Source organism: Arctopsyche grandis, chromosome 1, assembly GCF_051622035.1.
Source record: "Arctopsyche grandis isolate Sample6627 chromosome 1, ASM5162203v2, whole genome shotgun sequence".
Lineage (NCBI taxonomy): Eukaryota > Metazoa > Arthropoda > Insecta > Trichoptera > Hydropsychidae > Arctopsyche > Arctopsyche grandis.
Genome location: NC_135355.1, coordinates 9,631,723 through 9,651,643, shown reverse-complemented (window position 1 = coordinate 9,651,643; position 19,921 = coordinate 9,631,723). Strand labels below are relative to the sequence as shown.

General features: G+C 33.4%; 1 protein-coding gene across 2 annotated transcripts in view; it reads left to right on the top strand.

Moving 5' to 3' along the window:
* The window catches only part of LOC143915142 (ankyrin repeat and sterile alpha motif domain-containing protein 1B-like), a 79,489-nt gene continuing 59,568 nt past the window's right edge, over window positions 1–19,921 (top strand). The window contains exons 1-6 of one of the 2 annotated variants that reach the window (XM_077436015.1): window positions 1–325; window positions 12,349–12,429; window positions 16,291–16,447; window positions 16,522–16,667; window positions 16,747–16,863; window positions 19,091–19,317. In XM_077436015.1, coding sequence (XP_077292141.1) covers window positions 222–325; window positions 12,349–12,429; window positions 16,291–16,447; window positions 16,522–16,667; window positions 16,747–16,863; window positions 19,091–19,317 — 832 coding nt within the window. In that variant the 5' untranslated portion in view covers window positions 1–221. The remainder of the gene's footprint in view (window positions 326–12,348; window positions 12,430–16,290; window positions 16,448–16,521; window positions 16,668–16,746; window positions 16,864–19,090; window positions 19,318–19,921) is intronic. The other variant, XM_077436769.1, reaches the window with a different exon arrangement.

The window sequence follows — 19,921 nt, the reverse complement described above, 5'->3', positions numbered from 1 at the left end:
AGCGGTGGAAGTTGGCAACGCGTAATGTCAGTGTGGCAGCTGGGCGCTGGGAAAGGATGGGTTGGCTGCAGTGCGTGTGATGGCTGGTGGTTGTGGGCCCGTTGACAGGCCCGGGGCCGCACATCCGAAAGGCGCCACCGCCACTGCGCGACACGCAGCTCTCCCCCGCCCCCGCCCCCGCCCCCGCCCCCGCCCCTCGCCCTCGGAGCGCCCCCGCAGACATGGGCAAGGAGCACGACCTGCTCGAGGCGGCCCGCGCCGGCAACTTGCCTCTGGCCGAGAGGATTTTGGCCGCCAGAGCCAGGCTATCGGGACCGCTCGCCAGGTGAATAGTAAACATTGAGGCCCCCGCCCCAAGTGTACAGGGGTAAGGGGGCAGAGCCGTCGAGCCTGCGCCCCCCCCGCCCCGCCCCGCCCCTGCCCCGCGCTCGCACATGACAATCTCGCTACTCGCCAGTGGGGTTATCGATCGCCGCCCCCGCGCCTCAGCCTCTCGCCCTCCCCGCCCCGCCCTCGCTATCATCTGTTCGTTAACCTACAAAATACTACCAATTCAATTGTACACATTTCGTATTGCCTCTGTATATATGTATGTATATGATATTTTACCACGAACTGTCAACCGTGACAACTTATCGCATGATCCGAGCATACCAAATTGCAGCCATGTACTTACATATATACATACATCTTATTATTGTATAAAAAAAAACAATTGAATCTTTTATTTTAAAAATGTGTGTTTTGTTTATTTCGTGGGTTTTTGCGACATCATCAACGATTAAAAATTTAAGTGTGGGCTGGGCGAAGCCCAGTACTCGAGAGATAATTAAAGCGATAATGTGATTTCGACGAATGATTTAACAGCTGACGAATTGTTTTGATTGATTAGAAAATATAAATTGATTGTCATTTCCGGTCGTTTTAAAAATTCCAATTAAAAAACTGTACTCTCATTGAAAATTTCATGTATTTATTTATTTCAGTTTTTGATGTTTCGTAAATTGTGCACGTGTATACGTGTGTTTTTGTGTATGCATGTGTGCTAACAAATCAATCGATATGAGAGCAGATAACGGATGTTTGTGTGTGTGAGTGTGTTTTGCTACGAAAGTGTGATCCGTGAAAATTCGCTATATCGCGTGTGCGCCATTCTCGACTTTACGACTCGTATGCATAAGGGTTACTTTCGTCTGCAGCGCTGTTCGATCGTTTTCGATGCTATGCCGTTTACGTGGCCACGTGACACGCCCCATTATTATTGGCAGCTGTCATATTTTGCGTAATTAAACAATACCGAGTTGTTGTTATTTCTTAGTTTCGTTGTATTTTGCGATTGCTGTATGAATTGATTAATGGTTTTATTTGTAGTTGCCTACGTGCATATATATATATATATATATATATATATATATATATATATATATGTATATATGTATGTATGTATGTATGTATGTATGTATATATATATATATATATATATATATATATATATATATACATACATATATGTACATATTCATCAGTGGCGTGCGGTGTAAATTTCTCTATTTCTATCGCACAGTTTTATTTCCATTTGCGCGAGTAGGATACAAGAGGATGCTGTGACGTCATACCGCATCCTCTTGTGTCCTGCTCGCACACACGTATGTAAGGCTGTGCGATGAAAACAGGGAGAATTAGACTGCACGCCACTGATATACAAATATATATATAAAAAAAAATATATATATATATATATATATATATATATATATATATATATATATATATATATATATATATATATATATGTATATATATATATATATATATATATATATATATATATATATATATATATATATATATATTTATATATATATATATATATATATATATATATATATATATATATATATATATATATATATATATATATAAATATATATATATATATACAGCAGCAGTCACATAAAACGGAACGCTTAAGCGAAACATGTTTTTGCGTGAAATTTCGGTAATCTTATATAAAACCAAAACCGAAAGTCATTTAAATGATAGGTTGTATCATAGTGCATTCGTGTAACACCAAACGTGAAAATAAAAGGTGATAAAGATGAGTTGGGGAGAAATTTAATGGAGGGCAGATTTTACGACCGTGCGTTGACTTCACGGTTAAATGAAATTTGAAATGAAAATAGCACTATACATATACATTTTTAATTTTATTACAGTCCCATATTATTATTTACAACTTATAAAAAAGAAATTAATATTTTGTAGCGGCTCCTTTCGATTTTATAACTTCTTTTATTCGGTTTGGCATAGAATCTACTAAAGTTTTTAAATTTTCGATTGGGAGGTCTTCGTACCATATCTTTTCTATTATTTCTTTCAACGATTTAAGAGTAGAAACATTGTTCTTCCTTATCCTGTACTCGATACACATCCACAAATTTTCGATTGGATTTAAATCGGGACTATTGCCAGGTCATGGTAGTGTCTTTACACCCATTTCTTGTAAATAGTCTCGAAATTAAAAAAAAGTAAAAAAAAAAATTCAGTTTTTTGATTGAAATTTTATAATTTATATTCAATGCTATCAAATAAAATGAATACTCACCAATTTAGCTCGATGACAAGGGGCAGAGTCATCTTGAAAAATTATATCATCGGAATATGAAAGGTGGTTTTCCATCGATGGGACAAAGCTTTCTTCTAAAATTTTTTTATATTTTTTTCCATCGATGGCACCTTGTAGAAACTCCAATTGTCCAATGTTATGGTACGAAAAGCATCCCCAGACCATTTGACTTGGAAGATCCTTAACAGTTTTAAGGGTACAATTTTCATTATACCTTTCGCCAACTTTCCTTCGGACATACGGAAAACCATCAGGACTATAGAGGTTAAACTTTGATTCGTCGGAAAGTATCACTCGTTGCCAATCTGATGGACTCCAATTTTCATGTGCTTTCGCCCATTCCAATCGATTGTTTTTCATTCTCTTGGTTAGTTATGGGTTTTTTGCAGCTTTCCGACCGTACAGTCCAGCTTCTCTGAGTCGCCTTCTTACTGTTGAGTCGCTGATTTCCATGGAAAATTGTGAAGATACATCTGTTCTTAATTCTACAGCAGTTTTGAATCGCTGCTGTAAAGATAATCTGGTTATTACACGGTCTTGCCTCTCCGATGTGCATCTTTTCAGTCCGGTCCCCTTCTTACGATCAAAACTTCCAGATTCTCTTTTTTTTTCCAGTAATCTCGAAACAGTCGATATAGAACATCCCATTTTCTTGGAAATTGACCGAAAGGAAAATCCTGAACTCGCCAATGTCGCGATTTTTACACTCTCCTGCAATGATAACTGAGCTCGTTTTTTCATGTTGACGTGTTAAAATTCGAAATTGATGCTTTCTCCTCAAAAACCCACACTAAACTGAACTCAAATCTTAGAAAACAATCACATTTAGAATATTTGGTCGTTAAAAACCCTACACATAAAGGGATAATCCTTTAATGGCCTCGAAGTCGTAAAATTCACAAGCGTTCCGTTTTATGTGACTGCCGGTGTATATATATATATATATATATATATATATATATATATATATATATATATATATATATATATATATATATATATATATTTCCGAATTAAGGTCAACTGAAGTTACGCAACAGGAGTGGTAAACTTTAAAGAAGTAATTGCAACAAGTCGCCCATTAAGTAGTTGAATATTTATTGCTTAGTACAGCGGTTCCCAACCCGTAGTACACGTACCACTAGGTGGTACGCGATAAAAAGTCGGGTAAAAAAAAGTAGTAATTAATAAACATTATCTTAATTAATCATAGTCGATGTCAATATGTATGTATATAATACAGTATATGTATAAAATACAGTCGATGATCGAAAATCCGGCAAACGATACCGTTATCGTTTCATCCAGAAAATGGTCAAGGAGGGGGCCATATTGGAATTGATAATGGCCTAATTCAGAGCATCGTCACCTCTGGATATTCGCGACACACATTGTTTACGGCACACATTGTTTACTACTACGTACAGACATATTGGCCGTCGCTAGTTATTCCGTATATGCATAGGGACAAAACGCTAACTAACATCGGTTTTCTCCCTCACACGCGATCTCACTCGCACGCATTAGACCGAAGTGTTGTTCGGGGAACAAATATTGCCGCGGTACACAGGTTAAGATGCTCTGGCCTAATTGAACATAATAAATGAAAAAATATGTGATTTTAAATTAACATTGTTATGACAATAATAAATAATAGTAAACATGATACAAACTTATATACTTGTGTATTTTTTAAAGAAAAAACTATTCTAGTGTAAAAAGTATTATATTAATAAATTAGAAGAATCTTGTCTCGATTTTATTTCAATTTAATTACATAAAATATACTATTTTTTACCTATATCAGTTATTTCTTGTATATTAGATAGATTTATATACACTTTATATTATAATTACGTAAAAATGATTAGAATAGAGTGAATACTCGGAGAAGAATTAACTGAAATGAAAAGTTTTACAAAAAGAGAATATAAGTATGAATTGACTATCATTTTGTCGATAGAATTAAAAACACATTTAACATTTTTTTGTTGTAAATTACAAACTATATTCTAATTTTGTTTTACGATGCGAATCGATTCAAGATCTGTTCAGGATCTAGGTCTATTTCCTAATAAATGTGTAACAAAGCCGTGCAATTGTTTTTGTTGCTTTCCAAATTTCAAACAAACCTTCTTTTGCTAAAAACACTGCCATAAATGATGAGAATCTTAACAGTACGAATGGTTAATTTCATCTTGCGTTAAACTTAGCCCGCCTACCTGAAAGTAGAGGTTGTGATTTCTCGACTTTTTTTGATTCTCGAGATTCGAGAATCTCCTTTTCTCGGAATATTTGAATCTCGAGATTTGAGAATCTTATTTTCTCGAAATATTTGAATCTCGAGAATTCGAGATTTTCTTTTTTTGTTTCTCGAGATTCTCGAGAATTGATATAAACTTGACAACATACAAAAATCAAAAGGACACAAACACTACATATGTGTATTATATCAGGGGCTTACAACTTTATTAAAGACATGACGAAAGAAAGATAAAGAGAGATGCAATAGAACATTGAATAGAAAAAAAAATAAAATTATATAAAAAAAATATTTTAAAAGAAGGCATGAAAAGAAAATAAAAATATACAAAAGTAATTTAAAATAGAAAAAATAACAATATGTAAAAAATAATTTTATAAAATTCCCAGTGTTACTACCCGGCTTTGCAAAAATATTGACCATCTATGCATATTAAAATACTGACTATAAATTGATTAATATCTAAGTGTGATTTCGTTGTAACATGTGTATATGTACTTATATGATGACCGAATAATAACTTACCGGACAAATAATAAAAATACTGACCATCTATACATATTACAATACTTCACAAAATTATTTACGAGTTAACAAGTATACAAATCAGTCAGTTTATTGAACAAAAACATGTAGATAAATTAAGAATATTCTCGATATTTTCGAGATTCTAATAAACGATTTCTCGAGATACGAGAATCTCGAATTTTCATAATAAAATATTCTCGAGAAACGAGAATCAAAATTTCTCGAGAAATCTCGAGACGAGATTTCTCGATCACAACCTCTACCTGAAAGGGACGTGCAGATATGCGATCCTTAATGTTGCGGATAACATTGAAATTATGATTAGAAATTTAGATTTTTGGAAGCTTTGTATTGAAAATGATCAACCTGAAGTATTTGAAACCTTACATAATTTCTTATCTGAAAACAAGATTCAATTGTTTCGGAATATATGAAAAAATGATTGAACATTTTAATAGGGCCGAAAATGTCTTTTAGGCAGTACTTCCCCAAACCTGAAGAAGCATATAATTGGATTTTAAACCTTTTTGATAATGAAAATCAATCAAGGAAAAGGAGAACTTGATTGAACTTTCAAGTAATAGCATTTTAAAAGCTGAATTAAAAACGCTCATTCATTTTTGGCTAGATATTAGTGAAGAATATGAACAGCTTGCTGATAAAGCGCTTAAATTTCTGTTGCCGTTTACTACCACTGAACTGGTTGAGAGAGCTTTCTATTCATATATTTTTATAAAAGACTATTGAATGCAGCTCCAGACTTAAGAGTATATCTCGCATAATTTGAACGGAATTTTAAAAAACTATGTTCCTATAAACACTAGAATATCATTAAATTTATTTTTTAAGGAGATTTAATTAATAAAATAAATATATTATATGTACTTTGTAATTTTGTGTTTTTATTAAAACCATTTATCGGTAATAGAAGTATGACGAAATAGTAGATAAATATATTAAACTTTGAGTATATTATAATTTATTGTGACTCCGCAAATAAATTTTTTCCACAAAATTTCTTAACGAAACGAATTCATTGCGTCTACACTCATCTTCACATTCCTTATCATGCAAATACTATATACTAATTGCACTTGCAATAACAATTTTCATGAAATATTTTTATATGGTGGTACAATTTAGCGTAATGTACTACCACGCAGTACTCGAGTCAAAAGAAGGTTGGGAACCGCTGGCTTAGTACATTGTACATACATATGTACAACTGTGTACGTAATGAGCGTATTCGTTTGAATACGCTCATTTTGTGCTATCTAATCTGCACATGGCATAGGATATCGTCATATTTTCACATTGTTTACACATTCCTGAAATTTAACTACATGGAAGTAATCTAGTTAAATTTCAAGGTCTTATAATGTCAGTGTGTGGGAAGAAGTAACTGCTGAACCATTTTTACAGTACTTTAGCAGAAAAATTTGACGTTCGTAATGGTAAATTTTGACATTCGTGTGGTTGTGTATTTTGCACTATATTTAAAGGCCCATTTTCCGTGGTTTTAAAGACCAATCACTAATAGTATGTTAATAATTTTCGGTTTATTATATGTATGTAGATTAAATTTCCTTAATTCTCGCCTATTTCAACATTAGCGAGCATATATGTAATTCATACATACTTTTTACTTTATCTATGTTTCCCCTTTTAACTATGTATGTATGTATTGTACATACATATATATGTACACACATATTTGTGTTAAAACTCGATGGCAATATTTTTAATTGATTTATGCGGAACCTTTTTTGTGTAAGTATGCATCTTTTTTTTTTAACATTTAAATTATCTCATTTTAATAAATGAAATAACTCAAACATATTTTTTTCCAAAATTAAAGAGAAATGGAACATATTTTTGATTGATCGAAATAGTCAGATTACTTACAAATTAAAAAAAAAATGAAAGTACTCATGTAAATATTAGTGCATTTTTTAAATAAAGGTAAATAATATATATTTTTGACTTTTAAAATTCGCTATATAATTAGTTATAAGTATTTTAAAGCAATAAAAAATCACAATCAATAGTAAAAGCATCTGAATTGATTACAATAGTACTCACTTTTGGCACATACTAGATTTTGAGGTAAAGACTGCAAAAGCCTAAAATCTGTAAAAGTTGCGCGTTTTTTTTAAACGCTTGTATCTCCCAAAAAAAAAAACAAGAAAACCATTGTCATATTCGAATTTATTGGGTCAAACTCAGTAAAGATTCAATATCTATAGACTCATTTTCCCAACGTTTGTATGTACATACAGTGCCCCACAGAATTAAGTGGACACTTCAAAAAAAAAACTTCATGATACTTAGGTTTAAAAAATTATACAAAAATATTTTGAAAAAACAATGCCGTTTATTAAAAAAAAAAATGAGCAAACTACGGAAAAATGAGCAGTAAAGACAGAGAGAAATTGAGATATATATTTTTTTTAAAACTTGTATGATATCCTTTGGAATTAATTACAGCCTGCAGTCTATTGGGTGTGCTTTCAACTAATTTTTTTCAAATAGTGGACAATTCATCAAAAAACATACTTTTATCGTTGTGACCGTTTTTTAAAATTTTTTGGTCCATTATATACCACTAATTTTCTATGGGATTAATATCTGGTGATTGGGGAGGCCACTCAATTAATTAAATTGTATCTTCATTGTTTTCATTGTATTTTCATTGTTTTCTTCGATTTGTATTTTAGGTCGTTGTCCTGTTGAAAGATGAAAGTACTCTCCAGACCCATTTTTTTCGACTGATTCTTCTAAATTGTCTTTGATTATATCGATGTATATATCGGAGTCCATTATTCCTTCTATTTTGGCTGGACTCCGACGCCCTTCCAGGAAAAACAGCCCCATATCATAATTGAGCTACCACCATATTTCACCGTTTTCTCAACACACTTGTTTTTGAGAGCTTCACTGAATTTTTTCCATACTTTTCTTTTACTTTTTGTGCCGAACAGCTCAAATTTACGTTCGTCACTCCACACAATTCGTTACCAAAACGATAAAGGCATTGCAATATAGTTTTTGGCGAATTTTAATCTCTTCGCTCGGTTCACCTTGCTGGTTAAAGGTTTGCGCCGCATTCTACATTTTTTTAAGCCAGCTTCTTTTAATCTACGCTACACTGTCTTCTCCAAGATATTCAACAACAGGTTTTATTTAATTTCCCCGACAAGTTTCCGTCGGTTCTTGCTTTACTTTCTGAAAAATCAAACGATCACCCCGTCGATTTGTTCATTTTTTTCTTCCTCTTCCCGGTAAATCCTCAACAGTGTCATGGTTTTTGAATTTATTATATTTTCGGCAGCACTTTGAAATACAATATTTACTCGCGATATCACAAAAACTCACACCAATTTTATCATCTTCTACCACAAATTTTCGAACTTAAACATGAATTTCAGATTTTTTTCGACATTTTATTTTTACAACACTAGACGGGAACAATATTAACGAAACAACTGTCTCCTACCAATTCAAAAGATAGAATGATAATTCACAAAAAAATTGAAGAAATCGTATCAGTAATAACTGAAATACAGGGTCCCAAACGCATTCGTCCCGCAAGAACGCTCGACCCAATTTTTGAATTGTGACGAATGCGGCAATGTCAACGAAACAGCTATAAAGCGAAAAAAACGAAATGTCTAAATTAGGATCATAAAATAACACCCTTTTAATTTTTGAAAACTATAATGCTCTATGTTAAATACTTTTTGAGAAAACCGCGTTCTTGTGTACACATATAAAGTGTCCACTTAATTCTTTCGGGCACTGTATATGTATATACAAAAAACATATACGAAAATGTTTTACATAGTGCAATACTTATTTTACCAGATAAACATTTTAGCTATTAAAAAAATATAGCAAGAATTGACTTTTAAACGTCTTAAATATTTTAAAGGTGTATTAATAGCTTAAAAATCTATGAATTTTCACAATATGTCTCGTATATCATAGATGTTACATACACGTATACAAAAAACATTTTTTTATACAATATACAAACTTCTGTTAAACGCTTTGAGTGCTGACGTCTTTTCTGTTGAAAGCCCGCCACGTTGGATATTTCGCCAACATTTCCAACTAGATTTATTTAGAAATCCAATAGAAAGCAGGTATAAAAATTGTAGCTGATACAAATAAACACTAGATAACTACCGCCTAGAATTTCGAGTTTTGTAAAGGTCTATTAAGAATATTACGAAGTCTATTAATGAATCTATTTTTTCAAACCAGTTCCATGTTCTTCATTGTTGTTAAAATGTAATACCAAGCCACAATCTAAACTACTCAGCAGTTAGGGATTTCCATCGGGAAATTCTGATATGGTTATAAATTCAGAAATTCCGGTATAAACGAGTCTTTATAAACGTTGACAAATGAATGACTCGGATTAAACGACCCATGTTCAATGCATTTTTTTTCAATGCTACCTGGAAAGGCTTAGCGGGTAGTATTCTTGTTTATTTTGTACATACAACGCCTTTCGGTGTTTTTCAGGCCCATTCAAAGGGTTAAGGAGACGAAAAGTTGAGGAAATGAGTTTCGAGATATTGCAAGTTGGTAGAAAGGAATGCACCGCTATATAGCGTTGAATATTTTCTATGAACCACGAGTACTAAAATTCTCCGTTTGACTATTGAAAATTAATAAATATTGTATGTTCCAAGGACATGTTTAGGTTGACAGTAGAAGAAGAGAACGCAGTTTGTTATATTTCCGTTAAGCTTTTAGATAATATGTATTTAATTTTTGTAATGTGGCAACTTGTCGTGCCCCAAAAATATTGTATATTGTCCTGTTCATAATCCGAGGTATACTTATTTAAAATATGTACATATGTATAGAATTCCTGCATGCTTACTCAATATTTACACAATTTCCACTTATTTTCATGAGTTTCGCATTTTTTTTTAATATTCATTTATCACAATAAGTTTTGATAATGCATATCTTCATATAATGCGATAAGATTGGACTTGCTCGCTTCTGACAAACCTTTTGTGCGAATTCCGACATTGTCTCCTAATTTACGAGTTCGAAAAGTTACATTTCGATGACGCCATCAATTATTCGGGCGAAATATAATAATTTATCTAAGCATTTCCTGTTTGTATGTATGTATTGTGTCGTTTTATTTTTTTTGTAAATGTAAAATAATGCAGTTTGTGGTCGTAGAATAAATACAATTTTCTTATAATAACAATCGGCTATTGTCTGGACGAGTATTTAAATATTTCTTAAATTTCAAAAAAAGTTCCATACAAAAAAATCACGTTTGACGTTTCGGTGTGCGGTCGGTCGCACGTGCTTTGAATGTGACACTGTCACGTTGTATTTGTAGGCACATATGTATGTACATTTGTACAAATGTATAATAGACTTATTGAACAATGGTCCAGAGTTTCAAATTCACCATTGTGATGTTAATTGGATTGTTAAGGTTAACCTTTTACATTGGAAAGCTTTATGTTTTGTACATTACATGCATTTTTGACGTTATTTTTGGTGTGTTTTTACATGGATATTTTATCTATTGTCACACTTTTAATTGCGCTTTCGTAATGGAGATATTTTATCTTATCGTTTTATTGACGATGTATTCATTTTTCAACCCTCACAAAACGGTGATTTTTAATGTAATATATGTAGATCAATTAAAAAATGTATGAAATATTATACAAAAAACATAATATAAATTAAAAATTATACCATATTCAATATTTCTTTTAGTTTATTTATCATAGCTCTATTCTAATAGAGGTTTTGTATATACATACATATGTATGTACCAGTGGCGTGCGCTGAAATTCTCTCTTTTTATCGTACAGCCTTACTTAATGTGCACGAGCAGGATACAAGAGGAACAGGCTGTTCCTCTTGTATCCTGTTCGTGCACATTAAGTAAGGCTGTACGACAAAAAGAGAGAGAATTTCAGCGCACGCCACTGGTATGTACATATCTGTCAAAGTAAATTAACGTTTTAACCCAACCGAAGCTAGGTACATTCACTAGCTATACGTACATACGCGTTTTTCCTAGTTAAAATCGGTTTGTTAGTATGGGGTGGTTCATAAACGTGGCCAAAGTAATCAATGCCCCCTTAACAAAGCACGTCGGGCGTTGGCTGATGTTTATATGCACTTTTATCACTGTGTATTTTGTAGTGTTTATTTGGAAAATGTGTCTTTTACCTAGGCATGTGTATGCCTGAATTTATCCGTCCTATTTTTTTGTGGATTTGAAAACTACTAGATTTTATGAGATTTTGGTTGAATTGATTTAGTTAGGTAAAAACTGATACTTTTGTTGGGTTCGTAAACGGCGTTAACAGGGTGACGAAATTGATCGAGTCTAGTTAGTCGAGATGAAAATTATCTCTTGGTTCTTTGATGTCGCTGTCTGTTAATTGGCTCAATTTCGTCCGGCTTCGAATGCCACGCTTGAAATTTGCGCGTGATGACTTTTTTAATTGATCATTTTCACTTTGGCACTATTTTCTCGTTCGATCTCGGCACTTAGCGGGTTATATGCATATACATATGTACATATGTTCATGTGTGTGTTGTTCCGACGAGAGAAAAAAAATATTATCTTTTTATTATGCCATTTCGCTAACGCGTATACGAGTCGCCATTTTTATTAACGCTGTTGAGAAATTAGCTTGGAAATTCGAAACATTCGCAGTACAGTCTGTCAGGCATGCAATAAAAAGGCGTGTTTTTCGTTGCGTGTGCGATTACGTTAATTTCATCGCCAATATTAGCATATATCGAGTAAGTATTTACGATGCGAATTGTCGCCTTTTAATATTACGTATAAAATTGAGGTTTTTTGTGTGTGAAAATTGTGTACTTTATGTTCTAGAATTTTTATTTATTGATTGAAATATTGTTTTAGCCTTCGTCGCGGTCCTGGAGCTAATGTCCAAGATAGTAGCGGTTATACGCCGTTACATCATGCCGCGCTAAATGGACACAAGTGAGTATATTTTAATTTTTTATATCAATTTAGCCCCTGTTTCTTTGATCACAGTAAAAAATTAAATTAAATTCGGTAGAAAAAGAATCACCTTTTCACTATTCAGCTTATCTGGTCTATTCCTTGTGCTTACTTTTGATATTGTACATATCAGAGTAAAGAAGAAGAAATAAAGAGTATGAAATTAGGATGGAGTGTATTTGGATGAATAATTCTACATACATACATATTTATTACAGTCAAGTTATAGTGACATTACAGATATACTCCAGGGCGTCATATATATGTACATGAAAAAACAATTAAAAGATACAAAAATTAAAAATACATATTAAAATGTAAACAAAAATAAAGCATGAAAATAATGTTAAGTAAAGAACAAAAATAATAGAAAAAAATAAAGGAATAAAATAAAATATGAACAATTAAATGTGAGAAACACATTTACGATCTCAAATTAAATATTTCCTCAACCAAGTCATCATATTTTAGATTGAACAAATCCAAGTTAACAGGAATCTGTTTTGAGGAACGTGATGCCCCGAACAACAGGCGACGAAACCAAATATTATATGTATCAAATATGTATGTGTATGTACTGGGCCGCCGAGTGAAATACCGGGCCCTGTGAAAAATAATTCCAGGCCCTTTGACAAATTTATAAAATTATCTTAATAGACATATGTATATTTTATATTCGAAGAATCTATCAGAACTATTTGAAAAATACCTATACCTATGTTGGTTGCTATTTTTTTAAAATAATTGAATAAGAAAGTATGATACAACAGGTACGATTTCCGACACGGGGTTCCTCCTGTAGCCCGGGCCCTGGAACTCACCCCGGCTCCCCCCCCCCCTCTTGTCGGCCCTGTGTATTTAGATCAGGGTTGCCAGACGTCACTATTTGAGCGGGACTGTCCCGAGTTCAACAGACAAATCCCGAGTCCCGCATTGCCTCTGAAAATCCTGACTTAACAAAATTTGCATATGTACAAAAATGTACGTAAATAGAAATGGTTGACTTCAAAAGTAACAGATTTCCATCCATTAAAGTCTTGTCCTTAAACCAAACATGAAAATCGAATTTTCTTCAATTGAAGAATTAACAAAATTATTTGCAATGTTGACCTTCTTTGTATATATATAAAGACGGTAATCTGTGTGTGTGTGTGTCCTAACTCTCGCCGAACATAATGAATGAGTCGATAAAAATCGATAAATTCATTTTTCGACGAGACGACTTTGTCGCGACTCGAACCGATAACCCCAAATAGCCTGAATATGGATCTAAATTGAGCTAATGGTCACGTGCATCACGCCAAATCCAATTCTTCATTTCGCATTTTTTTTTTAAACATTAATTGAAATATTCCTTCTCGCCATATAAAAATACGTAATTATAATAATTTTATTTAGCAAGGTTTTGAACCATTTTTTTTTCTTTTCATATAAAACAATTAAATATATATTTTTAATTGAAATTATTGAAATTAATTTATATTTTAGCGATATTTGAAAAATAAAATTAATTCCAAATCACGGAATCGAACTAGGGCCCCCACGCCCAGAACAGGTACGCTAGCCATCAGACTACGGCCTCGACAGAAAATACGCTCTAAAATTACTTAATATTCGATTATCCTTTAGATGTATGGGGAACCAATCATTCGCGTATCTTCGGCTTTCGTCGGCGTCGTTCGAATCGATTTCCGATTTCTTATGATCAACCATCAACCAGTATGGGGAACAAATTTTTTTTTTCATATTTTTCATTATTTTCATTTTTTTTCATTTTTTTCAAATTTTTCATCTTTTTCATTATTTCCATTTTTTAAATTTTTTTTCATTATTTTCAGTTTTTTAATTTTTTTCATATTTTTCATTTTTTTCATATTTTTCATTATTTTCATATTTTTAATTTTTTTCATAATTTTCATTTTTTTGTGCCTTTGTCTTTCCGAAACCAGTCGATTCCATATATTTAACTTGATTTTTATTCGAAATCAACGGGCCCTACACTAGTGTATATATATATATACGATGATGTCTATTTATTAAATTTTTTTTTACTAAAGCAAACGAAAAAATAACACAGAAATGGATAATATTTTTTAAAGATCATTCCGCTTGCAATAATTTGTATAAAAGTGTGTCTCACATCTTCTCAATTCAACATTCCATTGCAAATAATATTTAGTCTAATAATACTGAGTGCAGTCTGGAGTCCGGAGATTATTATTAAAAACCGTAGAAGCTAAATTAATGCAATCAGTGGCAGAACTTCAAATTTTGGGCCCCCCCGCAAAAAAAAATTCTGGATGGTGGATGGTGAAACTTCAGCAATAGATGCAATAGCAACTAAATCGTTGTGTATAATACGAGACTCGTCTGAATTTGGTTTTCTTAAAAATGTGGTTAGTTTTGGTTGTTTAGAAATAGCTTCGTTTGTTTTTTTTTAATTTTCTTTTTTTTTTGCCGCACCACTGGTCGTACTTAATGTTTTTTTCCATTATAGTATGTTTTCTAAAAATATTTTTAATCGGGAAATAAAATTCCGATACTTTAAAATCATTTAAAAAAATTCAATTCAAACCACCCATTATGTAATTTTGGTAAGATCAAAGAAAACAAAATGAACATGGTAAATTCATTAAAAACACGCATTTTAATTGAATGGTGTAATTTTGAGAATTATTTCATTATGATACTACAGTTTTTCTACAAAACGATATATGTTCATAGAGATAATTTTGCATTTACAAATACTTGAATGATTCTTATGATAGATACTAATTTTATCCGGGATTATTGGTTTAATACTGGAGTAAATTGATTAAAACCGACATACCTCAAGTCCTCAATAATTGAAACAATCACCACTGTCATTCAACAAAATAATCCACAAAGATTTGAACACAACTAACAATTTTTTCGGGGTAAATTTTGTACGTCGAGTCTTCGGGGTGCGGCATTAAACCTTTCATAATTACTGGCTTTCCCGGGAATTGTTGAATTTTTGTTCGACGCAAGACGGCAAAATCGACAAGCGGCTATATATGTATGTACATATATGTAGTGTCTAGCTAGTCGGCATGGCATATACCTTTTAGTCACCGTTAGGCGTTACTCGCAATTATCTGTTTTAAACACATGTTTTAACAAGTTGGAACAGAATAATGTACATAGATAGAATTTAGAATACGCCTATTTTCATAAAAAAAATATGTTTGACTGAAAATGGGCGCCCGGCGCTGCGGGGTCTGCTACCCCCAAGTTCCGTCACTGAATTGTAATGAAATGACTTAAGAAATTTTTTATCAAGCAAAGCTGCCGTACAAATTTTGAAACAGAATTAAAGCTAGGAATTTTTTTTTAATAAAACTGTTTTGATTGTTTATTTTTTTGCATTTAAACCAAAATGTAATTGTACCCAATATATTTTAATAACTGATTTCTGTGGATCATTAAGTGACTATTTTTGTTATGTTCTCTATACATATGTTCTCATCTACATATATATGTACATACTTATGTTGGTATGTACTTATTTACATACATTATAATTTAATTAAAAATATATATGTATTTATTAATTTCTTCATTAATTCTTAGCCTTTTTTTTTGATCATGCGAAATAATGAATGTCCCAATCTGTAATTTGAAAAATCTGGCAACCCTGATGTAGATAGATATATGTTTGTGTAAAATATTATCTGAACAAAATTGCAGTGATAAATGAATTTAGTAAAATTATGGAGTTACACCTTTGCGCTCGAAGGATATGACATATACATACAATATGTACATATGTATGTTGTGTAATACTTGTCGTCTTCTTGACTTTATTTATTTATTTAGGGACATTGTTCAATTGCTGCTGACCTACGAGGCGTCTCCGAATATATTAGACACTAAAGGATCTTCTCCGCTCCACTTGGCAGCGTGGGCGGGACACACTGGCATAGTTAGACTGTTGCTCTCGCACGGACCCGCATTAACTAACGTCAATCTAACAGTTAGTATATTCTGTATAAATTGACCTATTCTCTCGTCAACCGAAACGTTGTTTAGCATATTTTTTTTTGGCAGACACGTGACAACGAATCCGCGCTGCATTGTGCCGCTCAGTATGGGCACACAGACGTGGTTTTCATGCTGCTTCAGCACGGTGCAGATCCCACAGTTCGCAGTGTTCGAGACGAGACCGCTCTAGATTTGGCTTCTCAATACGGCAGGTACGTGTGTGAACCGTGTATAATTTGATTGCATTTCTTGAATAGTAATGGTATGCGTGTAATAATATTGTTTTATTAGATTGGAGACTGTCGAGTTGCTCGTGAAAACACACCCTGAATTGTTAGAACCATATCGGAATCCGCGAAGTATACTTCCTCACACGCCCCTGCACAGAGCTAGTAAAAACGGCCACAAGTAAGTTTATTTTCATATGTTTCGAATTATTCATCTACATATGTTATGTAGATGGTAGAGTTTTTGTCTTGGTTTCACTTAATTTTCATTTTTATCAATGATATTGATAAGCGATTTATCTATTTCGCCATTCGTAATGATATTTAAATACATACATAAAATAGATAAAAATATACAAATGAATCGCCAGCCAAAAATAACGTGCTTGCGGGTAAATACTCAGAAGATAGTCAGTTTGATAAATAGGATTAAGATATTTTTATTCAAACAACACTAAAAGAGATCTAACTCGGAATTTCGTAAGTCTGTTGCCGGGTTTAAAAATATTTACGTATACTTTGGGAAAGGCGGGCATAACCGATGGACCCAATTTTAATTTTCCCATGATGCCGTTATCCGGTTATCGGATTGCCCCTGAGCGACATGACATATATGGTATTATAAGTTCTGAAATAATATTCGAATATTGCTGACACAGTGGGAGGATGGTTTTTGCCAATTTGATGAGGAACCGTTTCAAAAATGATATCAGATAAATTGGCAAACTCTGATAGGAAACGATCGATTTGGAGTCACAAATATCCAAGTATGATCAGCAGCATTACAGTTAATACTCGGAATAAATTCTTTTCAATCAAGGTCAACCACGGGATTGAACGTGGCAACCTCTTAGCGCAACCACCAAGCTTTGCTGATGGCTTAAGGATACAAACATACTGGACACAAGAAACAATGCTAAAGAATTGGATTGGTTTGTCGAGATTCGTCGTAATCTTGTCTCCTGTGTTCAATTTGTCTCCCATTACCTATGCAGATTTAATTATGGTTTCGTTTTAGAATTGCAAATCGCGACCGACTCAACGTTGAGTATTCGTGCATAAATTTCTATATTGATGTTTGACGTCGTTTAAGATTCCTTTGAGAGTAGTTTCATGGTCTCAATTCCATGCCCAGAATGTGAGAAATAATAATTTTGTATAATATCAGTTACGTTGAATTCCCTTGAAGGATACTCAAATAATCCAAAGCGATGATAGTTTCTTGTTTTTTCGTTTTGCTTCGCTTTTCATGGACGCTTTTAAGTTCATCAAACATTACATTAGCATGTTTCAGGTATATGTATATGTACATATGTATAGCTATAAAATACTTGCGCACCTACATATGTATGTATGTATGTACGGATCTACGTGACGAGACAGAAAGTTAAATGACAGAAAACGCAAATATCGGAAGGCAAAGATCGAAAATCGAAAGATCTTAAGTCTAAAGATAAAAAAAAATAGTGCATGGTAAACGGTACATACTCACGTACATACTCACTTAATTTGCGCCAGCAGGATACAACAGGAACGAGAGGAACAGGCTTTTCCTCCCGTATTAATGTGCGCGCGCAGAATACGGGAGGAAAAGCATGTTCTTCTTGTTCCTGTTGTATCCTGCTCGCGCAAATTAAGTGAGTATGTACCATTTACCATGCACCATTTTTTTTTTGATCTTTCGACTTAAGATCTTTCGATTTTCGATCTTTGCCTTCCGATATTTGCGTTTTCTGTCATTTAACATTCTGTCTCGTCACGGAGACCGGTATGTACATATACCGCGCACGTACATACATATATTCGCGTATTTACATGAGTCGTTATATTTGAAAGTGGCGGAAGTAGTTTTCAGTTCCAAAAACACTATTTATGTTGGACTTAATTCACAAATTCTTATCATTTATTTTAATTCGATATGTCTAAAATCTCGGAAAAGTAGAATAAACGTATTACAGGCCACCGGTATTTTTAAATATTGTTAAACGTAGAACATTATATTTAATGTTTTGCGAAATATTTCTTGAAATGTAGAAAAGTGAACTTACGCCACTTTCAATTATAACGGCTCATATGTCGAGCTACTACTCACGAACTACTTGAATATCATCGAGCATAATGCTACTACGTAATATGCATTATCACTTCAATTAGCTATTGTGAAACGTTGCTGGGGCGTCACCATGGTGTCTCGTGTGTGGTGACAATGCTTATGATTACAATCATGTGGTATGTACAATACATACATATGTACAATGAATGGGTCGCAGCTTCCTCTTTAGTGCATCCAAACCGCAATTGACTCAAACTTGCTCTTGGGTTGTTTTTTCGATCATCCACAATATTTCTCAAGTCTCGAAGTCACTAATTGTGTATTTTTATAATTTTGTTGTTTTAATTTGCGCCAGGAACGTGGTGGTGGTACTGCTGAAGGCTGGACACGCTGTCAACGCATTGACCGGCGCTGGAGCGGCTTTGCACGAGGCTGCTCTCTGTGGCAAAACTAGTGTTGTGCGTGCTCTGTTGGCACGTGGAGCAGATCCTCGTATTCGTGATCGTGCTGGAGATACTGTGTTGGATGCTCTCGCCCGTTTTCCTCCTCACGTTACCCACGACATCGTCGCCCTCATCAATAGTATGTATTCACGATAGCATTTTACAAACTGGGACGCGCACCCTCCTCTACGAGAGATTTTTTTCAAAAAAATTGTTGATATACTTCTTGAATGATGGACGTTTTGACTTTTATTATTGGATAAAAAAAAGCTCTGTCTCGAAAGTCCATCTATTGTGGTCATATTTTTTTCCGTTTATACATTTATATATCCATTTATATAACACTTAGGACACAAAAGAAGCTTCTTTGATGGCGGTCAGTATAGTAGAGTTAATTTATCGTAGTAGTGCGAGAAAACAAAAAAAAGCTTTTTAGAATTTTTTGTCCAGAAAAATCGATTGGTTTGGAGGCACAGAATATTGCTTAAAATCAATGAAATTATTTATTTAACGTTAACGTAAAAAAAGTTTTCCACTAGGTCCAAAAATCGTTTTTCGCTCCGGCCTAATGTACATATGTATAATAATACATATATATGTACGATAACTAATAGTCCTATTACTAACCTATTGATGTCGTCATCTACTAGGGTCGCTTGGTGGTTTGAAAAATATTAATAATGGCGAAAAAACATCTCGATCGTAATTTATGACTATTGATTATATTCGTCTGTTTTGCTATT